Here is a 19,005-nt window from a genome sequence, read left to right as displayed (position 1 = left end):
ATAAGCTGACTTTTTCAGCACATTGTTTTATGATGAAAAAGGCCACCTCGGCTTATACTCAAATCACTTACCTGTTCTCCCTGGGGCTGACCGAACGTCATTAGCTGCCAGCTGACACTGCGCTGCCGCCGCTCGGAAATACCCGTATGCACTCGGCCATTCTAGGGCAGACGGCGCATGCGCAATGACGTGTGGCGCCGGGAGGCGCCATTTTTAAATTTTAAGGTGCCTCGGGGATGGGTAAGTAAGATCCCCTCTGCATATCCTGCACCATGCCCTCGGCCCTGCACCATGCCCTCGGCCCTGCATCTTCTGCACCATGCCCTCGGCCCTGCATCTTCTGCACCATGCCCTCGGCCCTGCATCTTCTGCACCATGCCCTCGGCCCTGCATCTTCTGCACCATGCCCTCGGCCTTGCATCTTCTGCACCATGCCCTCGGCCTTGCATCTTCTGCACCATGCCCTCGGCCTTGCATCTTCTGCACCATGCCCTCGGCCTTGCATCTTCTGCACCATGCCCTCGGCCTTGCATCTTCTGCACCATGCCCTCGGCCTTGCATCTTCTGCACCATGCCCTCGGCCTTGCATCTTCTGCACCATGCCCTCGGCCTTGCATCTTCTGCACCATGCCCTCGGCCTTGCATCTTCTGCACCATGCCCTCGGCCCTGCATCTTCTGCACCATGCCCTCGGCCCTGCATTTTCTGCACCATGCCCTCAGCCCTGCATCTTCGGCACCATGCCCTCGGCCCTGCATCTGCTGCACCATGCCCTCGGCCCTGCATCTGCTGCACCATGCCCTCGGCCCTGCATCTGCTGCACCATGCCCTCGGCCCTGCATCTTCTGCACCATGCCCTCGGCCCTGCATCTCTTGCACCATGCCCGCAGCTTCCTTCTCTCCTGTACCATGCCCGCAGTAGCTGCTGCATTTCCCACCTAGGCTTATACTCGAGTCAATAAGTTCTCCCAGTTTTTTGTGACAAAATTAGGTGCCTCAGCTTATATTCGGGTCGGCTTATACTCGAGTATATACGGTATATTTTGTTTCTGTTGTTGGGTAGGTTTTTAAGACTTTAAGTCTCCTAACCTGTTGAGAAGACATCTCTCCATTTCTGGTTCTGATATGACAGGTGTCGTTTGGCTAGGAGGTGTCACTTCAGGGTTCCTCTCCTTATAGAAAATTTAGATATATTTCTGGGCTGTTGTCACTGGTCCCCCAGATAAATCATGACTAGGGGATTAAAGATGATTTGTCTCCATTCTGCTCTGACCATCACTCTCCTCCAACCTGTGGTCATGTGGTTATTTATAATGGAGGAGTTAAATGGCCATAGCAGCCTTTTATTAACTAACAGTATACATAACAGGTAAATAACACGTTAAACCCAGTTTTTTACTGGAGCCTTAAAGCGGAGTTCCTGCCACAAAATAGATAAAATCGATTTTGGGCCATCCGCTTGCTAAGGGGATCCTGAAAGAGAAATGGATAGTGCCGATTTTTTTTTTTTTTGGTCACTTACCTTATAGAAGAAAATACACTCGCCTTCCTTCCACTTCCTCCCTCTGCGGCCGCGGCCCGCGCTGTCTCTTCCGGTTTGCGATGATTCCTGGGAGCTGAATGTCATCGCTCCCAGGAGTCAATGCGCCTGCACCGGCCCCGCTCATCACTTCCGGTGCAGGCACGGCATTCACTTCTAAACCGCTTCTGGGCATGCCCAGAAGCCGGTGCAGTGCATTGTGGGACTCCAGAGGTTTTCTCAGTTAAGCACACACCAACTAAAGGCAGATGGATTTTAAGAAGTAAATGCTACAATAATCTTTTGCCCTTGCTCAAGATGGCAATGGCCAGTAATGCTAGGGGGTTGCTTTTCAAGTGATTTCTCAACAAAATAAAGCATGGAGACATGGATGGATGGATGGATGGGGGAGTTTCCTTTGAATAATAAAAATGCATTAAATAGTGTTTTTTGGTTTGTGGTGCTCAAATGCAGTGAAGATCCTCTTTAAGCTTTCATTTCTTTCCTTAACGGATGGCCAACTAGATTTGTTGGAGAAGGTAAGTTTGTTGGTTTCTCCATCCATCATATGTGTTTGTTGGGGTCTTTTCCTTGATCTTTGGGGTTTCCTGGCCCCTTCTAGAAGGGCAAATATAACCATGGCGGATCTCTGTCCTATTTCACTCCATAGACCAGAGTAACGCGGCAAAGTCCCGGAGAGAGAAACTATCACATATTCTATGCTCTGCTTGCTGGTGCAAATCAGGACGAGCGAGGTGAGTTATACAAGTGTCCATTTTATATATTATCCAAGTACATACAAAGACCACTCCATGCTGCAAAAACTACTAGTAGCAGAAATTCATTTTACAATTATATGACTATTAGTACAATACAGATGTGTCCAGACATACTTGTAATCATATAATAATCAAGCCCTGATGAAGTGCTTGAGCCACTGAAATGTGTTGGCTTTCTATTCATTATTTAAAAAACCTACTTTGGACTTTTTTGATCTTAAAATATGGCGCTGCTTCTTGTATAGTTGGGTTTTATATATTTTTACTGGTATTTCTGACAAACTAATGGTTCTGGTGAGTTCTGGTTGATCTATAAATAATTACCAAGCGACATACTTGGACTTCTAACTAGTGATCGACCGATATCGTTTTTTTATTGCCGATACCAATATTTTGGTCATCACATATCGGTATCGTCCGATATTGGCCGATATTTTCGTACATTAAATTTTTTTTTTTTTTACAGGTACTCTTGTGGCGGGATCTGGGGGTCCAAAAGACCCCAAGCCCCACCTCTGCACTTAAAAGTATTCAAAACGCCTATTTTGGCTGTTTTGAATGCTGTCATTTTTTTTAATTTGGTGCCGAGTACCCGGAAGTGATGCCATGACATCACTTCCGGGTTATTACATGGGGACCCAATCAGAGCCGAATGTGGCTTTGATCGGGTCTCCTCTTCAGCGGCCGTGCAGGCTGGTTTACCGGGTCTCCCGGAGGGACGGGAGACCCGGCGGGAGGGGGGGGGGCGTCCCCTCCCGCTCCTTGTTATGACAGCTGAGCGGCTTCTCAGCCACATCGGTTGTCATTACAAGACAGCCTACCGTCTTCAGGAATGCTTTGGCAAAAGGCGTAAAAACTGATCAAAAATTTTATACAAGCCAGCAGGTGGATGAAGCCTGACTTTTAGTTACACAAAGCCACAGGTTTTCATTATACACCATTATGACTTTCTAGACACTGGCATCCTAATAACCAATTATGTCATCAGTCGATAAGTAGGATGTTTGTCGCCTCCACAGCATCCTTGTTTGCCCCTCCCCTGCCCCCCTCCTTCAGCACTGGGGTCTTATTAGCTGAATGATGGACAGAAATGAAGGGAAAAGAGAAACATTAGAATACTAGACAGTACCAGTGTGCAAAATTTGTATTTGCGTTGGAAGAAAAAATCACCTCTAATGTTGGCTTTTCTACATGTGTGGATGCTGCTGCATTTTGTAAAACTATTGAAATAGTTTTTCTCATTTTTGCACGGGGTGCCTTGATTGAAAAAAGGTTGAGAAACACTGTACTACAGTGACTTTGTGGGTCATTGTAGCGGCAGCTACTACAGTGATTCTCTTCTTCTACAAGGGATCATTAGATATGGAATATGTATACTTACATTGATCTAAGCTGGAACAATGTAATTATGCAAAAAAAAAAAAAAGACCTGGAATTCAACTTTAAATGTGTATCCGCCACATTAAAAAATAAATTATTGATTATCTAATTTAAAAAAAATATATAAAAATAGCTACAACTGATATGTATTGATTTTTGCAGAAGCTCTCTCGCTCTCGGATCCTCACTCTTATCAGTATCTCTGCAACTCAGGCTGTGTGACAGTAGAAGGCCTTAACGATAAAGAAATGTACGAGAACGTTGTGGTGAGTATCTGATTTTCTGACAATATCGGCTTCCTGCGGACCTTTTTGGTTTTTTTTTTTAAACACTACAGCCTTGGACAATCTGGTCATCCAAAAACATCTAGATTTTTTTTTTTTTTAATTCTGTATCCATTAAAGAGGAATTCCAGGTATGGCCTTTTTTTCCTTTCACTTCCTGTTTGGCTATAGGACAGGAAGTAAAGGGAACTCTCCCCAATGGGACACAGATGGTGAAAAAAAAACTCTGACGGGTTATACTTATAACCCTCCTTTGCTTTATCCAAAATGGGAAAAAAAATTGCCTATTGTCCTACTTAGACTGGATCATTTGCAGATACAATTTTTGCTGCCTTATGGTTGAAGTACAGCAATCATCTGTTCGGCATTAAAGCTAAACTGAATGTTGGGCCAAGCAGGAGTTGCTGGCTGGCTGTCCCAGGATAAGGAGAACAGAGAAGAGAAAACATACAGGAGGTTTATTGATATACTGTACATGGCATGTTGACCTAATCCAGGTTTAGTGTATCTGTGTCTGTGTGATGACCACGCTGTCCATTTTCTCTAATATTGCCTTTTCTCTGGTCAGACCGCCATGCAGGTGATGGATTTCACTGATGAAGAGATCACGGAGGTGTGGAAGCTTTTGTCCGGGACTCTGCAGATCGGGAATCTGGAGTTCATGACGGCCGGGGGAGCCCAGATTACAACCAAATCCGGTAAATGCATCTGCCAGATCCATAGATAGAACAGTATAAGGCAAAGTCTGTCTGTCTGATATCCTGTCTTTAAAGATAGAAATCCTATCTGGATCTGTTTGTCTGTGCATCTCCCTATTTATTTTATAGACTGATATCTGTATAATCCCTCCCCCCCCCCCCCCCCCCACCTTCTTCCCCTTTAGCTATCTATTTATCTGTGTATCCCTTCCCACTCCAGTTATCTTTCCATTTATCTACCTTTCTATACTATATTACCAAAAGTATTGGGACACCTGCCTTTACACGCACATGGACTCAAATGGCATCCGATTCTTAGTCCGTAGGGTCCAATATTGAGTTGGCCCACCCTTTGCAGCTATAACAACTTCAATGCTTCTGGGAAGGCTGTCCACAAGGTTTAGGAGTGTGTCTATGGGAATGTTTGACCATTGGAGTTGAGGTCTGGCTCACATTCTCTGCTCTAATTCATCCCAAAGATGTTCTATCGGGTTGAGGTCAGGTGCAGATCAGTCAAGTTCCTCCAACCCAAACTCGCTCATCCATGTCTTTATGGACCTTGCTTTGTGCACTGGTCCAAATCATTTGGTGGAAGGGGGATTATGGTGTGGGGTTGTTTTTCAGGGGTTGGGCTTGGCCCCTTAGTTCCAGTGAAGGGAACTCTTAAGGTGTCGATATACCAAGACATACCAAGACATTTTGGACAACTTCATGGTCCCAACTTTGTGGGGACAGTTTGGGGATGGCCCCCTTCCTGTTCCAACATGACTGCGCACCAGTGTACAAAGCAAGGGCCATAGACATGGATAAGGGCGTTTGGGGTGGAGGAGTATCCCAACTTTAGGATGAATTAGAGCGAAGACTGAGCCAGTCCTTCTTGTGCAACATCAGTGTCTGACCTCACAAATGCGCTTCTGGAAGAATGGTCAACCATTCACATAACACACTCCTAAACCTTGTGGACAGCCTTCATAGAAGAGTTGAAGCTGTTATAGCTGCAAAGGGTGGGCAAACTCCATACTGAACCCTACGGAGTAAGACTGGGATGCCATTAAAGTTCATGTAAAGGCAGGTGTCCCAATACTTTTGCTCTGTCTGTCTGTCGTCATCTGTCTATCGTTACCTATCTATCTATCTATCTATCTATCTATCTATCTATCTATCTATCTATCTATCTATCTATCTATCTATCTATCTATCTATCTATCTATCTATCTATCTATCTATCTATCTATCTATCTATCTATCTATCTATCTATCTATCTATCTATCTATCTATCTATCTATCTATCTTTCTATCTATCCTGGCTACCTGTATAATATCTACAGCTACATCTACCCGCCTGTCTGTCTCTTTTTTTATTTCTTTCTGTCTGGCTGTTTGTATAAAATAGGTTTCTTTCTTATGAATCTGTTTGTTGTATAATCTTTCTGTCTATATGGATGTCTTTTTTTTTAACTTTTTTTTTTTTGGTATCGGTTATCAGTCTGAAGAAAAAATATCTGTGGATTGGGATTTTAGAGGCATCCAGACTATTCATAGAAATGCATTTGTCGCATAATATAACACCTCAATTAAAAATGACATAGACAAATGTTAAAAATGAGAAGAGATCATAGCAACAGCTTGGTTTGAGTCTTCTATTCCAATGAGTTTCGATTATCTCTTCTTCCAGGGTCACTCTTTTTTGCCATCAGTGTTCAGTGATCCCTTGGATTCTTCTGTACTGTCAGTTTTAAAAACGAGAAAGAACCACCAGTGCATGAATGACCTAAATGGTGATGGGATACACACGTTTGGACTTTTGTTTGATTACTGGTTGATTATTAGTATCTGGGTATAGCGTTACCTTTATTGCAGTTCTGTTTTTCTGTACTTTCTCTGTTCCCTTGAAGAGGAACGGGTCTCAAAACGCTTCCGAAAATGAGAACACTGCCCAAGCTCTTGCTATAATTATTTTAACATTTGTCTGTCATTTTTTAATTGATGTGTTATAATATGTGACAATAAAAATGTTTTTTGTTATTAATTATTAGTCTGGATGCTTGTAAAATCCCAATCCACAGATCTTTTTTCTTTATACATTGATTTAAAGGGATGAGACATTCCCAGGGGTGTGAAAACACTACATTTTTGTTGTTTATCTCTTTCTTCTCTATCTGGCTGTCTGTAAGATGTCCGCCTATCTGGTATCAATATATCTTTATCTGTTTTTGCCTGTCTCTGTGTCTCTCTCTCTCTGTCTAGACTGGTAGAACATGAGTTGTCTGTCCTCTTGCAGTAAAACGTTTGCATTTTAGGTTAAATAAAGTAATTTTAAGTAAAAATCCCCATCATTCCTGTGTACAGTACCTATACTGTATGTGCTGAGGCTTTGAATGTAGATCACTCTGTATTCTTGTGCATTATTCCATTGTAATGAATTATGAATGTAGCAAACACTCCTATTCAGTTTTGTGCTTTTTAACTCACCTGCACCATGGAGAGTTCCTACGCTGACTGTCTCTGCCTCACTTTGCATAATGAATGAAGAAAGGAACAAACAGGCAATGCTCCTAGCCCCCACGCAGGTTTGTGCCTAGCCCCCACGCAGGTTTGTGCCTAGCCCCCACGCAGGTTTGTGCCTAGCCCCCACGCAGGTTTGTGCCTAGCCCCCACGCAGGTTTGCTCCTGGCCCCCGCGCGCCTATGCTCCTGGCCCCCGCGCGCCTATGCTCCTGGCCCCCGCGCGCCTATGCTCCTGGCCCCCGCGCGCCTATGCGCCTGGCCCCCGCGCGCCTATGCGCCTGGCCCCCGCGCGCCTATGCGCCTGGCCCCCGCGCGCCTATGCGCCTGGCCCCCGCGCGCCTATGCGCCTGGCCCCCGCGCGCCTATGCTCCTGGCCCCCGCGCGCCTATGCTCCTGGCCCCCGCGCGCCTATGCTCCTGGCCCCCGCGCGCCTATGCTCCTGGCCCCCACGCAGAAAGTCACATCAGAAAGACATCGTAAACTTATATGCTTAACTGTGAATGAGCACCTTGGGTCACCCGTGTGCAATTCTGCAGCTGGTTGAGCGTGTCCTTTGTTGAACTGTGAGTTCTTGTCTGAGGTTGATTGCAATCCAGCCAGATTACTTAGAATTGGGGTTTGCTTGGGGTATGCTGAACAACTTAATTTGCTCAATAAACTCTTCAATTGCCCCAAAGAACCATTGCGCTCTAATTTACAACAGGAGTTTAGTCCCAGTGCAGGACATCCTGGCATTTAGCTGCAGGCACAAGGCATAGCACTATCCAGCCCTGGAGGCTGAAAGCTGCTGCAGCTGGTTGGGGCTCCAAGTGGTAGTAACGCTTAGGGCAGTATGAGCCCAGGAGCAAATGCTCTGAAGGCAGATTGCTCACATGCCAGGCATTCATATCTGGGCACATACCACTTGGTGCACTGTACAGTTTTCAGCCTCTCATAGGGTTTAAAAGGCAGCCCTGAGTGGGCGTAGATGGTGCGGTGCCTTCCACCCCCAGCTAAACACAGGGATCTCCTGTATGGGGGTTAAATGCCCAGTGTACATGAGGCTTATTGAGTTTATTCCCAGCAATTCAGAGCAGAAGCTCAGGATATCACATATGCAACACCCCTGCCCTAATAGGGAAGCACTATATAGTCTTATCAGGGTATTATCCAATAATAAAATTACTACTCCCATCATAATGCCAAATTAATTTTAAGAAGTGCAAAACTGGCCCTAACCCTCTGGGGAAAAAAAAAAAAAAAGCATTATCCCCATTGGATGGATCCCATGCTCTGTGTGTGGGCCTCCTCTTTGGGGATTCATTATTATGCTAGGCAAGTTTATTTTGTTTTCAGTGGAGCAAGTAAGGATTCGGCCAAAACTTGAAGCGGTTGGTGTTTAAAAATTTGGTTTAAAAATAAAAGGAAAATTCTCCAAAGTCTCATCTGTTGATCTTCGCTTCCACCAATTTAATTATTTTTTTTTCTCTGTGATCTGACTTCCTGTTAGAGGGTGGCTACATTTGTTCTCTATGGTCCCACTCTATGTAGGAGCGTAGCCACCCATTCATGATGGCCCCCGAGATGCAATATTGGGATTTGTAGTGTGCATTAGGGTCAGCTGTAACCTATCTGATCTGGGGGCATAATGCTAAAAACTTCAGGGGGCATAATGTTAACACTGTGTGTGAGTCACTGACAGTCTGTCACACAGTGTTATAGAGCTGCTTCTGTATATCCTGTGTCCTATTGGCGTTCCCCTTTACATCAGTGTCCCCATCAGGGTGCCCGATTACAATTGGATTATTCCCATCAGAGTGCCCAATTACAATTGTTGTCCTCATTGGATTGCTAATCAACTGTCTGCATCAGAGTGGCCTCTAAAATCAATTACCTCCATCAGAGTGTCCCTTACATCAAATGTCCCCATCAGTGTGCCCCTGTACATCAAATGTCCCCATCAGAGCTCCCCCACATCAACTGCCCCCCATCATTTTCTCCTTACATCAAATGTCCCCATCAGAGTGCCCCTTACATCAAATGTCCCCATCAGAGTGCCCCCTTACATCAAATGTCCCCATCAGAGTGCCCCCTTACATCAAATGTCCCCATCAGAGTGCCCCCTTACATCAAATGTCCCCATGGGAGTGCCCCCCTTACATCAATTGCCTCCATTGGAATTGCTCATGGATCAGTGGATGCCTGCCCAGAGACCTGAGACAACTAAGACAACTAAAATCCTTGGGGGGGGGGGGGGGTGGCGTGGCACAGCCCACCCCAGCACCCTGCCTAGATTAAGCCTGGTGTGTATAGAGAAGAGCACATGACCGCAACTTAACGTGCACTGCTTGATCCAAGCAAAGGAAGTGTCAGGGAAAAGGAGAGGTTCAGGAGCTCGTGGAGGACATCACAAGGAGGCACAAAAAAATACTGTAAAAACTATTTCATGAAAAATAGATTAGAGAGCCATTAAAGAGGAAGTGGGAGCAGGTTCCGGTCAAAATCGGGTACCTGCTCTCCTCCCCGCTCCTCAAAAGTACCAATTGTGCAGGAGGAGGGAACCAGTTCTTAAAGCAGAACTTCCACTTTTGGGTGGAGTTTCCCTTTTGGGTGGGTATTCGTTAAGTAACAAATTTGTATAGATTATTTTTGGGGAATAAGGATATTGTTTAGTATCATTTTAAGGCAAACTGTATGTGTTCAATTTTTTGTACAGAGAATTTTGCATGGAAACTGCAGCAGGTGCAGGAAGCTGCTTCTTCTTTTTTTGCTGTATCGCACTCTTAATGCTCAGAGGTGTGAACACACTGATACTCCTTCACCTATAATTAGAATTCACAGACTTCACAGTTCTGCAAAATCCTGCATAGCAGCTACAAAGAAACCGATAGAGATATACAGTGGGTACGGAAAGTATTCAGACCCCCTTAAATTTTTCACTCTTTGTTATATTGCAGCCATTTGCTAAAATCATTTAGGTTCATTCTTCTTCCTCATGAATGTACACATAGCACCCCATACTGACAGAAAAACACAGAATTGTTGACATTGTTACAGATTTATTAAAAAAGAAAAACTGAAATATCACATGGTCCTAAGTATTCAGACCCTTTGCTCAGTATTTAGTAGAAGCCCCCTTTTGATCTAATACAGCCAGGAGTCTTTTTGGGAAAGATGCAACAAGTCTTTCACACCTGGATTTGGGGATCCTCTGCCATTCCTCCTTGCAGATCCTCTCCAGTTCTGTCAGGTTGGATGGTAAACGTTGGTGGACAGCCATTTTTAGGTCTCTCCAGAGATGCTCAATTGGGTTTAAGTCAGGGCTCTGGCTGGGCCATTCAAGAACAGTCACGGAGTTGTTGTGAAGCCACTCCTTCGTTATTTTAGCTGTGTGCTTAGGGTCATTGTCTTGTTGGAAGGTAAACCTTCGGCCCAGTCTGAGGTCCAGAGCACTCTGGAGAAGGTTTTTGTCCAGGATATCCCTGTACTTGGCCGCATTCATCTTTCCCTCGATTGCAACCAGTCGTCCTGTCCCTGCAGCTGAAAAAAAACCCCCACAGCATGATGCTGCCACCACCATGCTTCACTTTTGGGACTGTATTGGACAGGTGATGAGCAGTGCCTGGTTTTCTCCACACATACTGCTTAGAATTAAGGCCAAAAAGTTATATTTTGGTCTCATCAGACCAGAGAATCTTATTTCTCACCATCTTGGAGTCCTTCAGGTGTTTTTTAGCAAACTCCATGCGGGCTTTCATGTGTCTTACATTGAGGAGAGGCTTCCGTCGGGCCACTCTGCCATAAAGCCCCTACTGGTGGAGGGCTGCAGTGATGGTTGACTTTCTACAACTTTCTCCCATCTCCTGACTGCATCTCTGGAGCTCAGCCACAGTGATCTTTGGGTTCTTCTTTACCTCTCTCACCAAGGCTCTTCTCCCCCGATAGCTCAGTTTGGCCGGACGGCCAGCTCTAGGAAGGGTTCTGGTCGTCCCAAACGTCTTCCATTTGAGGATTATGGAGGCCACTGTGCTCTTAGGAACCTTAAGTGCAGCAGAAATCTTTTTGTAACCTTGGCCAGATCTGTGCCTTGACACAATTCTGTCTCTGAGCTCTTCAGGCAGTTCCTTTGACCTCATGATTCTCATTTGCTCTGACATGCATTGTGATCCGGAAGGTCTTACATAGACAGGTGTGTGGCTTTCCAAATCAAGTCCAATCAGTATAATCAAACACAGCTGGACTCAAATGAAGGTGTAGAACCATCTCAAGGATGATCAGAAGAAATGGAAAGCACCTGAGTTCAGTGGCGTCACTAGGGTTGGTGTCACCCGGTGCGGTAACTCACGGTGTCACCCCAACCCCTTTCAATAATGTTTTTTTTACTAATGTAACTTGTAAATCATAGCTCCAATATAACACTCAATGTAATGGCAATAGCGACATTAATAACTAGGAGAATTAAAATGACCTTTAAATTACAATATCATATAAAAATAATAAAACACAGCTGTCAGGTCCCCATGCATCTCTATGGGGGAAATCGGATGGGAACGTCTGTCTGTTCTCATCCGATCCTATCCAATCCGATCCCCTGGACAGATGGAAAATAGGGTTTCCATCTGTCCAGATTTAATGGATCGGATTGGATGTCAGCGGTACAAAACAGGTATCGGTGCAACCCCAGTGTGTACCCAGCTTTACACAATGTTTCAGAGTGTTTAATGGACTCAAAGACAAAGCTCCTGGGCAAACAAATCTACATAGATAAAATAAAGATAACAGGAAAAACATTTGTCATTGTTAGTACTCATGAACAAGAACACTATGGGTGAACATACACTATACAATCTGATTGTACAATCTCTGCACAATCTCTTTTAGATTTACCAAAACTTTGTAATATATGAACAAACCTAAACAATTAATTTAAATAGTATCCAATCAGGCAGGCCTTTGTACTACATCGTTGGTGGTAGATCCAAAAGATATTGTACAATCAGATTGTATAATGTATGGATAGCTGAAGGCTGTCCATAGATGGATGTTTGGTGCTGTGTGCGTCCCTGTGCCAGCTTCCCATTCATTTCTATTGGCACCTGCATCTGTGTGTCATATTAGAATACAGAGGCTGTGTCCAGGCAGACTCATGTCCCAGTAGAAATTAATGAGGTGGTGGCACTGGGATGCGCACACCTATGTACCCTCGTGCTGATAAAAGACAGCCCAGCATGGGAGACACATTGTTTGCACCCCTTGTTAAGAGTCCATTCAGACTAGCGCGACTTGTCAGGCGACTTGGTCTTCTGACAAGTCGCGGTCGGTCGGTCGCTCGCCATTGAGTAGTACAGGACCGGTTCTAATAGGAGCGACACAAGTCGCTCCGACTTCGAAAAAGGGTCCTGTGTACTACTTCGGGGCGACCTCGGAGCGACCTGCATAGACTTCAATTATATGAAGTCCCTGCAAGTCGCATCGAAGTTTGCGATGCACACTGTGCACCGCGACTTCACTGGTCGCCCCACAAAGTCGTGTCGTGCCAGTCTGAATGGGCTGTAATAGGTTCTTACTAAAAAAAAGAATGTGAAAGAACAGTTGTCTGCACACCTATATCAGTGATTAAAAAGCCTGAATTTTTACCTGTTAGCTGAGTAGATCGTGGTAGACTCAGCAGCACAGAGACAGGAGGAGGGAGAGCACCATTCAACTTTGCTGTACAGCTAGAGGAGGGGGTCAGAGGAAAGGGCACAGGAGGAGGGGGGGGGGTCACTACACAGAGGAGGAATGAGCTCTGAGATCGTCCAGAGCAGGGAGAGATAAAAACAGAAGGCTGAGGGGGGGGGGGGGGTGCTGATGTCCCACGGACATCGGAAAACTATGAGAGAAATCAGGAGTGATAGAAAGGATTAGATAGGGGAGGGGGAAGCCGCTGTTGAGAAGCAGGAAAGTTGTGTACAGTGTGCATCTATTCTGGAATCAATTGGGAAGCACTGATAGTCGGAGCTTTCCCATCCTCACCTGCCCCTCCTCCTCCACTCTGTCACTGGGGGAATAGTACAGCGCGCTGTGCAGGCAGGGGGCGGGTGCTACCATCTATTCTACATGCAGGAAGGAACATAGCCAGCCGCTCTCTGTCTCTTACATTCGGCAGCATAATCTGTGCAGGGCAGGGTTGTACCCAGCAAACTGCGCCCTCTTCCCATACCGGTCCTGCTCAGTAGTACTATGCGGTGCAGCGGCGATGCGATGCCAGCCCGCATAGATGAGAGGCAGAGTGGTGTCACCCTCCCCCCGTGGACACCCTGGTGCGGTCCGCCCCCCCCCGCACCTGCCTTGTGACGCCTCTGCCTGAGTTAAGTATATGAGTGTCACAGCAAAGGGTCTGAATACTTAGGACCATGTGATATTTCAGTTTTTCTTTTTTAATAAATCTGCAACAATGTCAACAATTCTGTGTTTTTCTGTCAGTATGGGGTGCTATGTGTACATTCATGAGGAAGAAGAATGAACTTAAATGATTTTAGCAAATGGCTGCAATATAACAAAGAGTGAAAAATTTAAGGGGGTCTGAATACTTTCCGTACCCACTGTATACTGTGTATATATGTGTGTACCTGTGTGTGTGTGTATATAATATGTGTGTGTGTGTATATAATATGTATATGTGTGTGTGTATATATATATATATATATATATATATATATATATATATATATATATATATATATATATATATATATTCAGAAAAATTAAAGGAACACTTTAAAAACAAATCAGCTCTAAATGGAGAAAAATCTCATGCTGGATATCTATACTGATATGGACTGGGTAATGTGTTAGGAATGAAAGGATGCCACATTGTTTCATGGAAATGAAAATGATCAACCTACAATGGGCTGAATTCAAAGACACCCCAAAAAAACAAAATGAAAAAGTGATGCAGCAGTCTAGTCCATTTTGCTGAAATTTAATTTCAGCAACTCAGAATGATCCTTAGTAGTTTGTATGGCCCCCACATGCTTGTATGCATGTCTGACAATGTTGTGGCATGCTCCTAATGAGACAAAGAATGGTGTCCTGGGGAATTTTCCCCCAGATCTGGACCAGGGCATCACTGAGCTCCTGTACAGACTGAGGTGCAACCTGGTGGCGTTGGATGGACTGAAACATAATGTCCCAGAGGTGTTCTATTGGATTTAGGTCAGACGAGTGTGGGGGCCATTCAGTTGTATCAATTCCATCATCCTCCAGGAACTGGCTGCATACTCTCCCCACATGAGGCCGGGCATTGCCATGCACCAGGAGGAACCCAGGACCCACTGCACCAGTGTAGGGTCTGACAATGGGTCCGAAGATTTCATTCCAATACCTCATGGCAGTCAGGGTGCCATTGTCTGTCCTGTAGAGGTCTGTGCGTCCCTCAATGGATATACCTCCCCAGACCATCATTGACCCTCCACCAAACCAGTCATGCTGAACAATGTTACAGGCAGCAGAATGTTCTCCACGGCTTCTCCAGACCCTTTCACGTCTGTCACATGTGCTACGGGTGAACCTGCTCTCATCTGTGAAAAGCACAGGGCGCCAGTGGAGGTCCTGACAATTTTGGTGTTCAATGACAAATGCCAATCAAGCTCCATGGTGTCAGGCAGTGAGCACAGGGCCCACTAGAGGACGTCAAACCCTCAGGCCACCCTCATGAAGTCTGTTTCTGATTGATTGGTCAGAGACATTCACACCAGTGGCCTGCTGGAGGTCATTTTGTAGGGCTCTGGCAGTGCTCATCCTGCTCCTGCTTGCACAAAGGAGCAGATACAGGTCCTGCTGATGGGTTAAGGACCTTCTACGGCCCTGTCCAGCTCTCCTAGAGTAACTGCCTGTCTCCTGGAATCTCCTCCTTGCTCTTGAGACTGTGCTGGGAGACACAGAAAACCACCATATTGATGCGCCATACTGGACTGATTTGGACTGCCTGTGCAACCTTGATAGGGTCCAGGTATCTCCTCATGCTATCAGTAGTGACACTGACCCTAGCCAAATGAAAAACCAGTGAAAAACAGTCAGAAAAGATGAGTAGGGAAAAAATGTCAGTGGTCTCCACCCGTAAAACCATTCCTATAGTATGTGTGTGAATGTATATGTGTGTGTGTATATATATATGTATGTATGTGTGTGTGTGTGTATATATATATATATATATATATATATATATATATATATATATATATATATATATATATATATATATATATATATATATACAAAATCAGCACTAGGGGTGTTGGTCTGAATGCCAACCACGGCACTACCTGCCTGGAGCTTACACTTTCTCTCTGTGCCTGCGTGGGTTTCCTTCCACACTCTCAACGACATGCTGGTAGGTTAAAAGTTTTAAAGTGATCCTAAAGGCAGAAGCTTTTTTACTTTTATGCATTAGGGTAAAAACTGGGTTCAGCCCCCCCCCCCCCTTTTGACGTACCTGAGCCCATCTCAGTCCAGCAATGTGCATGAGAGCAACGGATCTCCTGGGTCTCCCACTCCTCATTGGCTCAAACAACAATGGGAGCCATTTGCTCCTGCTGCTGTCATTCACAGCCAATGAGCCAATTAGGAGAGATCCGGGGACTGGGCTGATCCACGCGGTGTGTGTGAATGGACAATGTCCATTCACTGAAGCGCGGCTCAGGAGTGAGCCTGCTCGAGAGCCCCCATAGCAAGAGGCTTGCTATTGGGGGCACTCAGTAGGGGGAGGAGCCAGGACCACCCACAGGGGACCCAAAAAGAGGAGCGGAACAGCTCTGTGCCAAACTATTACACAGAGCAGGTAAGTAATACATATTTGTTATTTATAAAAAGAAAAAAAAACTTATCTTTAGAATTATTTTAAATTATTTGCAGCATTTTCCTTTCAATAAATTATTCAAAAAATTATTTTTTATTCACTTTGCAACATGCCTTTTTACTTGCTCCAGGATAAGTCAATTCCCTAAACAGCTCCCTCACTTATCCCTTGTATCATGTACTAGTCATCTAGTCTTTTCAGAATGTCTAATTACTTCCTGTGCTTATTAAAAATAAAAAAAATCCCATGTACATGAGTATTCACAGCCTTTGCCATGACATTCAAAATTGAGCTCATGCACATCCTGTTTCCACTGATCATCCTTGAGATGTTTCTACAACTTGATTGGAGTCCAGCTGTGGTAAATTCAGTTGATTGGACATGATTTGGAAAGGCACACACCTGTCTATGTAAGGTCCCACAGTTAACAGTGTATGTCAGAGCACAAACCAAGCCATAAAGTCCAAGGAATTGTCTGTAGACCTCCGAGACAGGAGAGGCACAGATCTGGGTGAAGGGTAAAGAAATATTTCCGCAGCATTTAAGGTCCCAATGAGCACAGTGGCCTCCATCATCCGTAAATGGAGGAAGTTTGGAACCACCAGGACTCTTCCTAGAGCCAGCTGCGCGGCCAAACTGAGTGATCGGGAGAGAAGGGCCTTAGTCGGGGAGGTGATCAAGATCCCGATGGTCACTCTGACAGAGCTCCAGTGTTTCTATGTGGAGAGAGGAAAACCTTCCAGAAGAACAACCATCTCTGCAGCACTCTACCAATCAGGCCTGTATGGTAGAGTGGTCAGATGGAAGCCACTCCTCAGTAAAAAGAAACCTGACAGTGCACCTGGAGTTTGTCAAAAGGCACCTGAAGGACTCTGACCATAAGAAACAAAATTCTCTGGTCTGATGAAACAAAGATTAAACTCTTTGGTCTGAATGGCAAGCATCATGTCTGGAGGAAACCAGGCACCGCTCATCATCTGGCCAATACCATCCTTATAGTGAAGCATGGTGGTGGCAGCATCATGCTGTGAGGATGTTTTTCAGCGGCAGGAACTGGGAGACTAGTCAGGATCGAGAGAAAGGTGAATGCAGCAATGTACAGAGACATCCTTGATGAAAACCTGCTTCAGAGTGCTCTGGATCTCAGACTGGGGCAAAGGTTCATCTTCCAACAAGACAACGACCATAAGCACACAGCCAAGATAATAAAGGAGTGGCTATGGGACTCTGTGAATGTTCTTGCATGGCCCAGACTTGAACCTGACTGAACATCTCTGGAGAGATCTGAAAATGGCTGTGCACCGACACTCCCCATCCAACCTGATAGAGGTCCTGTGAAGAAGAATGGGAGAAACTGCCCAAAAATAGGTGTGCCAAGCTTGTAGCATCATTCTCAAAAATACTTGAGGCTGTAATTGGTGCCAAAAGTGCTTCACCAAAGTATTGAGCAAAGGCTGTGGTACTTATGTACATGGGATTTTGTTTGTGATTTTATTTTTATTAAATCTGCAAAGATGTTACACTTCTTTCATGTTGTCATTATGGGGTATTGTTTGTAGAATTTTGAGGAAAATAATGAATTTATATCGATTTGGAATAAGGCTGTAACATAACAAAATGTGGAAAAAGTGAAGTGCTGTGAATACTTTTCAGATGCACTGTAAATATGTAAAGCGCTGCGTAAATTGACAGCACTATATAGAAGTACCTGTAATAAATAAAATACACTCTGAGTAGAGCTGCATTTGGTGAGTGAGGCCTGCCCTCTACTGTTGCATCTATGTACTGCAGCCTAATAATTAGACTGGACAGCGTGCTCCACCACTGCGAATAAGTGATTGCTATTATCACTGAAATCTCCATAGAATATACAGGACAGGTTTATAATGAACGGCGTGCCTGGCTGTGGCATATTCTCAATTTCCTGTGTGCTATCAGAGCCCAGAATTTCATTATTTCATGCGTACAGTTCCCAGATTTAAATACAGATAGTTTAATCGATCTGGCGCTTTCTTTACAGATAAAATGTTTGCAGAAATTACAGTTAATATATGAAACCTGACTTCTCTAGTGATGAGTCACTTAGATTGAATAAAGGTGCTTTTAGAACAATGAAGAGGCTTCTAGGTTCCTCAGCTGTTACACTTGGTTGGCATCTTTAACCACTTTACCACCGGAGGATTTTGCTGTCTTACGTCTGGGCCACTTTTTGCGATTCGGCACTGTGCGAATTTAACTGACAATTGCGCGGTCGTGCGACGCCGTACCCAAACAAAATTTACGTCCTTTTTTTCCCACAAACAGAGCTTTCTTTTGGTGGTATTTGATCACCTGTGCGATTTTTACTTTTTGTGCTATAAACAAAAAAAGAGCGTAAATTTTGAAAAAATAACAATATTTTTCACATTTTGTTATATGAAATTCCAGTAAAAGTCAAAATTTTTTTAAATTTTTGGCCAATTTGTTTTCTGCTACCTATGTTTGGTAAAAAAAATCACAATAAGCGTATTATGATTGGTTTGCGCAAAAGTTATTGCGTTTACTAACTAAGGGAAAGATTTCTGTCATTTTTGGTGTTTTTTTTTTTTTTTAACGAGTAATGGCGGCGATCTGCGATTTTTTTTTTTTTTTTTTTTGCGGGACTGCGACATTGCGGCGGACAGATCGGACCCTTGACTGACATTTTTGACACTTTTGGGGGTACCAGTGACATTACTACAGTAATCAGTGCTATAAATATGCACTGTTATTGTAAAAATGATACTGGCAGGGAAGGGGTTAATTTTATTGGAGAGGGAGGGGTTAATGTATGCCTGGTGCTTACTAACGTGTGTGGGGGGAGGTGACTGAGTGACACAGGGACAGATCGCAGGTTCAGCTATGCTGAACCCTGCAATCTGACCCTGCCTGTCACTTAGGAGATCCGCCTGCTTTGTTTACACAAGCGGGCGGATCTCCAAACTCGATTCCCCGACGATCGGGGAAGAGCAGCGGTGATCGCCGCTGCTCCTGCCCTGGCC

At 44.7% G+C, this 19,005-nt stretch overlaps 1 protein-coding gene across 1 annotated transcript in view; it reads left to right on the top strand.

The window, feature by feature from the left end:
- The window catches only part of LOC309558028 (unconventional myosin-X-like), a 299,530-nt gene that overhangs the window by 143,160 nt on the left and 137,365 nt on the right, over positions 1–19,005 (top strand). The window contains exons 7-10 of the mRNA XM_082260951.1: positions 2,044–2,057; positions 2,189–2,273; positions 3,840–3,943; positions 4,530–4,659. Coding sequence (XP_082117077.1) covers positions 2,044–2,057; positions 2,189–2,273; positions 3,840–3,943; positions 4,530–4,659 — 333 coding nt within the window. The remainder of the gene's footprint in view (positions 1–2,043; positions 2,058–2,188; positions 2,274–3,839; positions 3,944–4,529; positions 4,660–19,005) is intronic.

The sequence above is a fragment of the Pelophylax lessonae genome (genome assembly GCF_965119305.1).
Source record: "Pelophylax lessonae genome assembly, chromosome: 6".
Lineage (NCBI taxonomy): Eukaryota > Metazoa > Chordata > Amphibia > Anura > Ranidae > Pelophylax > Pelophylax lessonae.
This window is presented reverse-complemented; position numbering and strand designations above follow the sequence as displayed.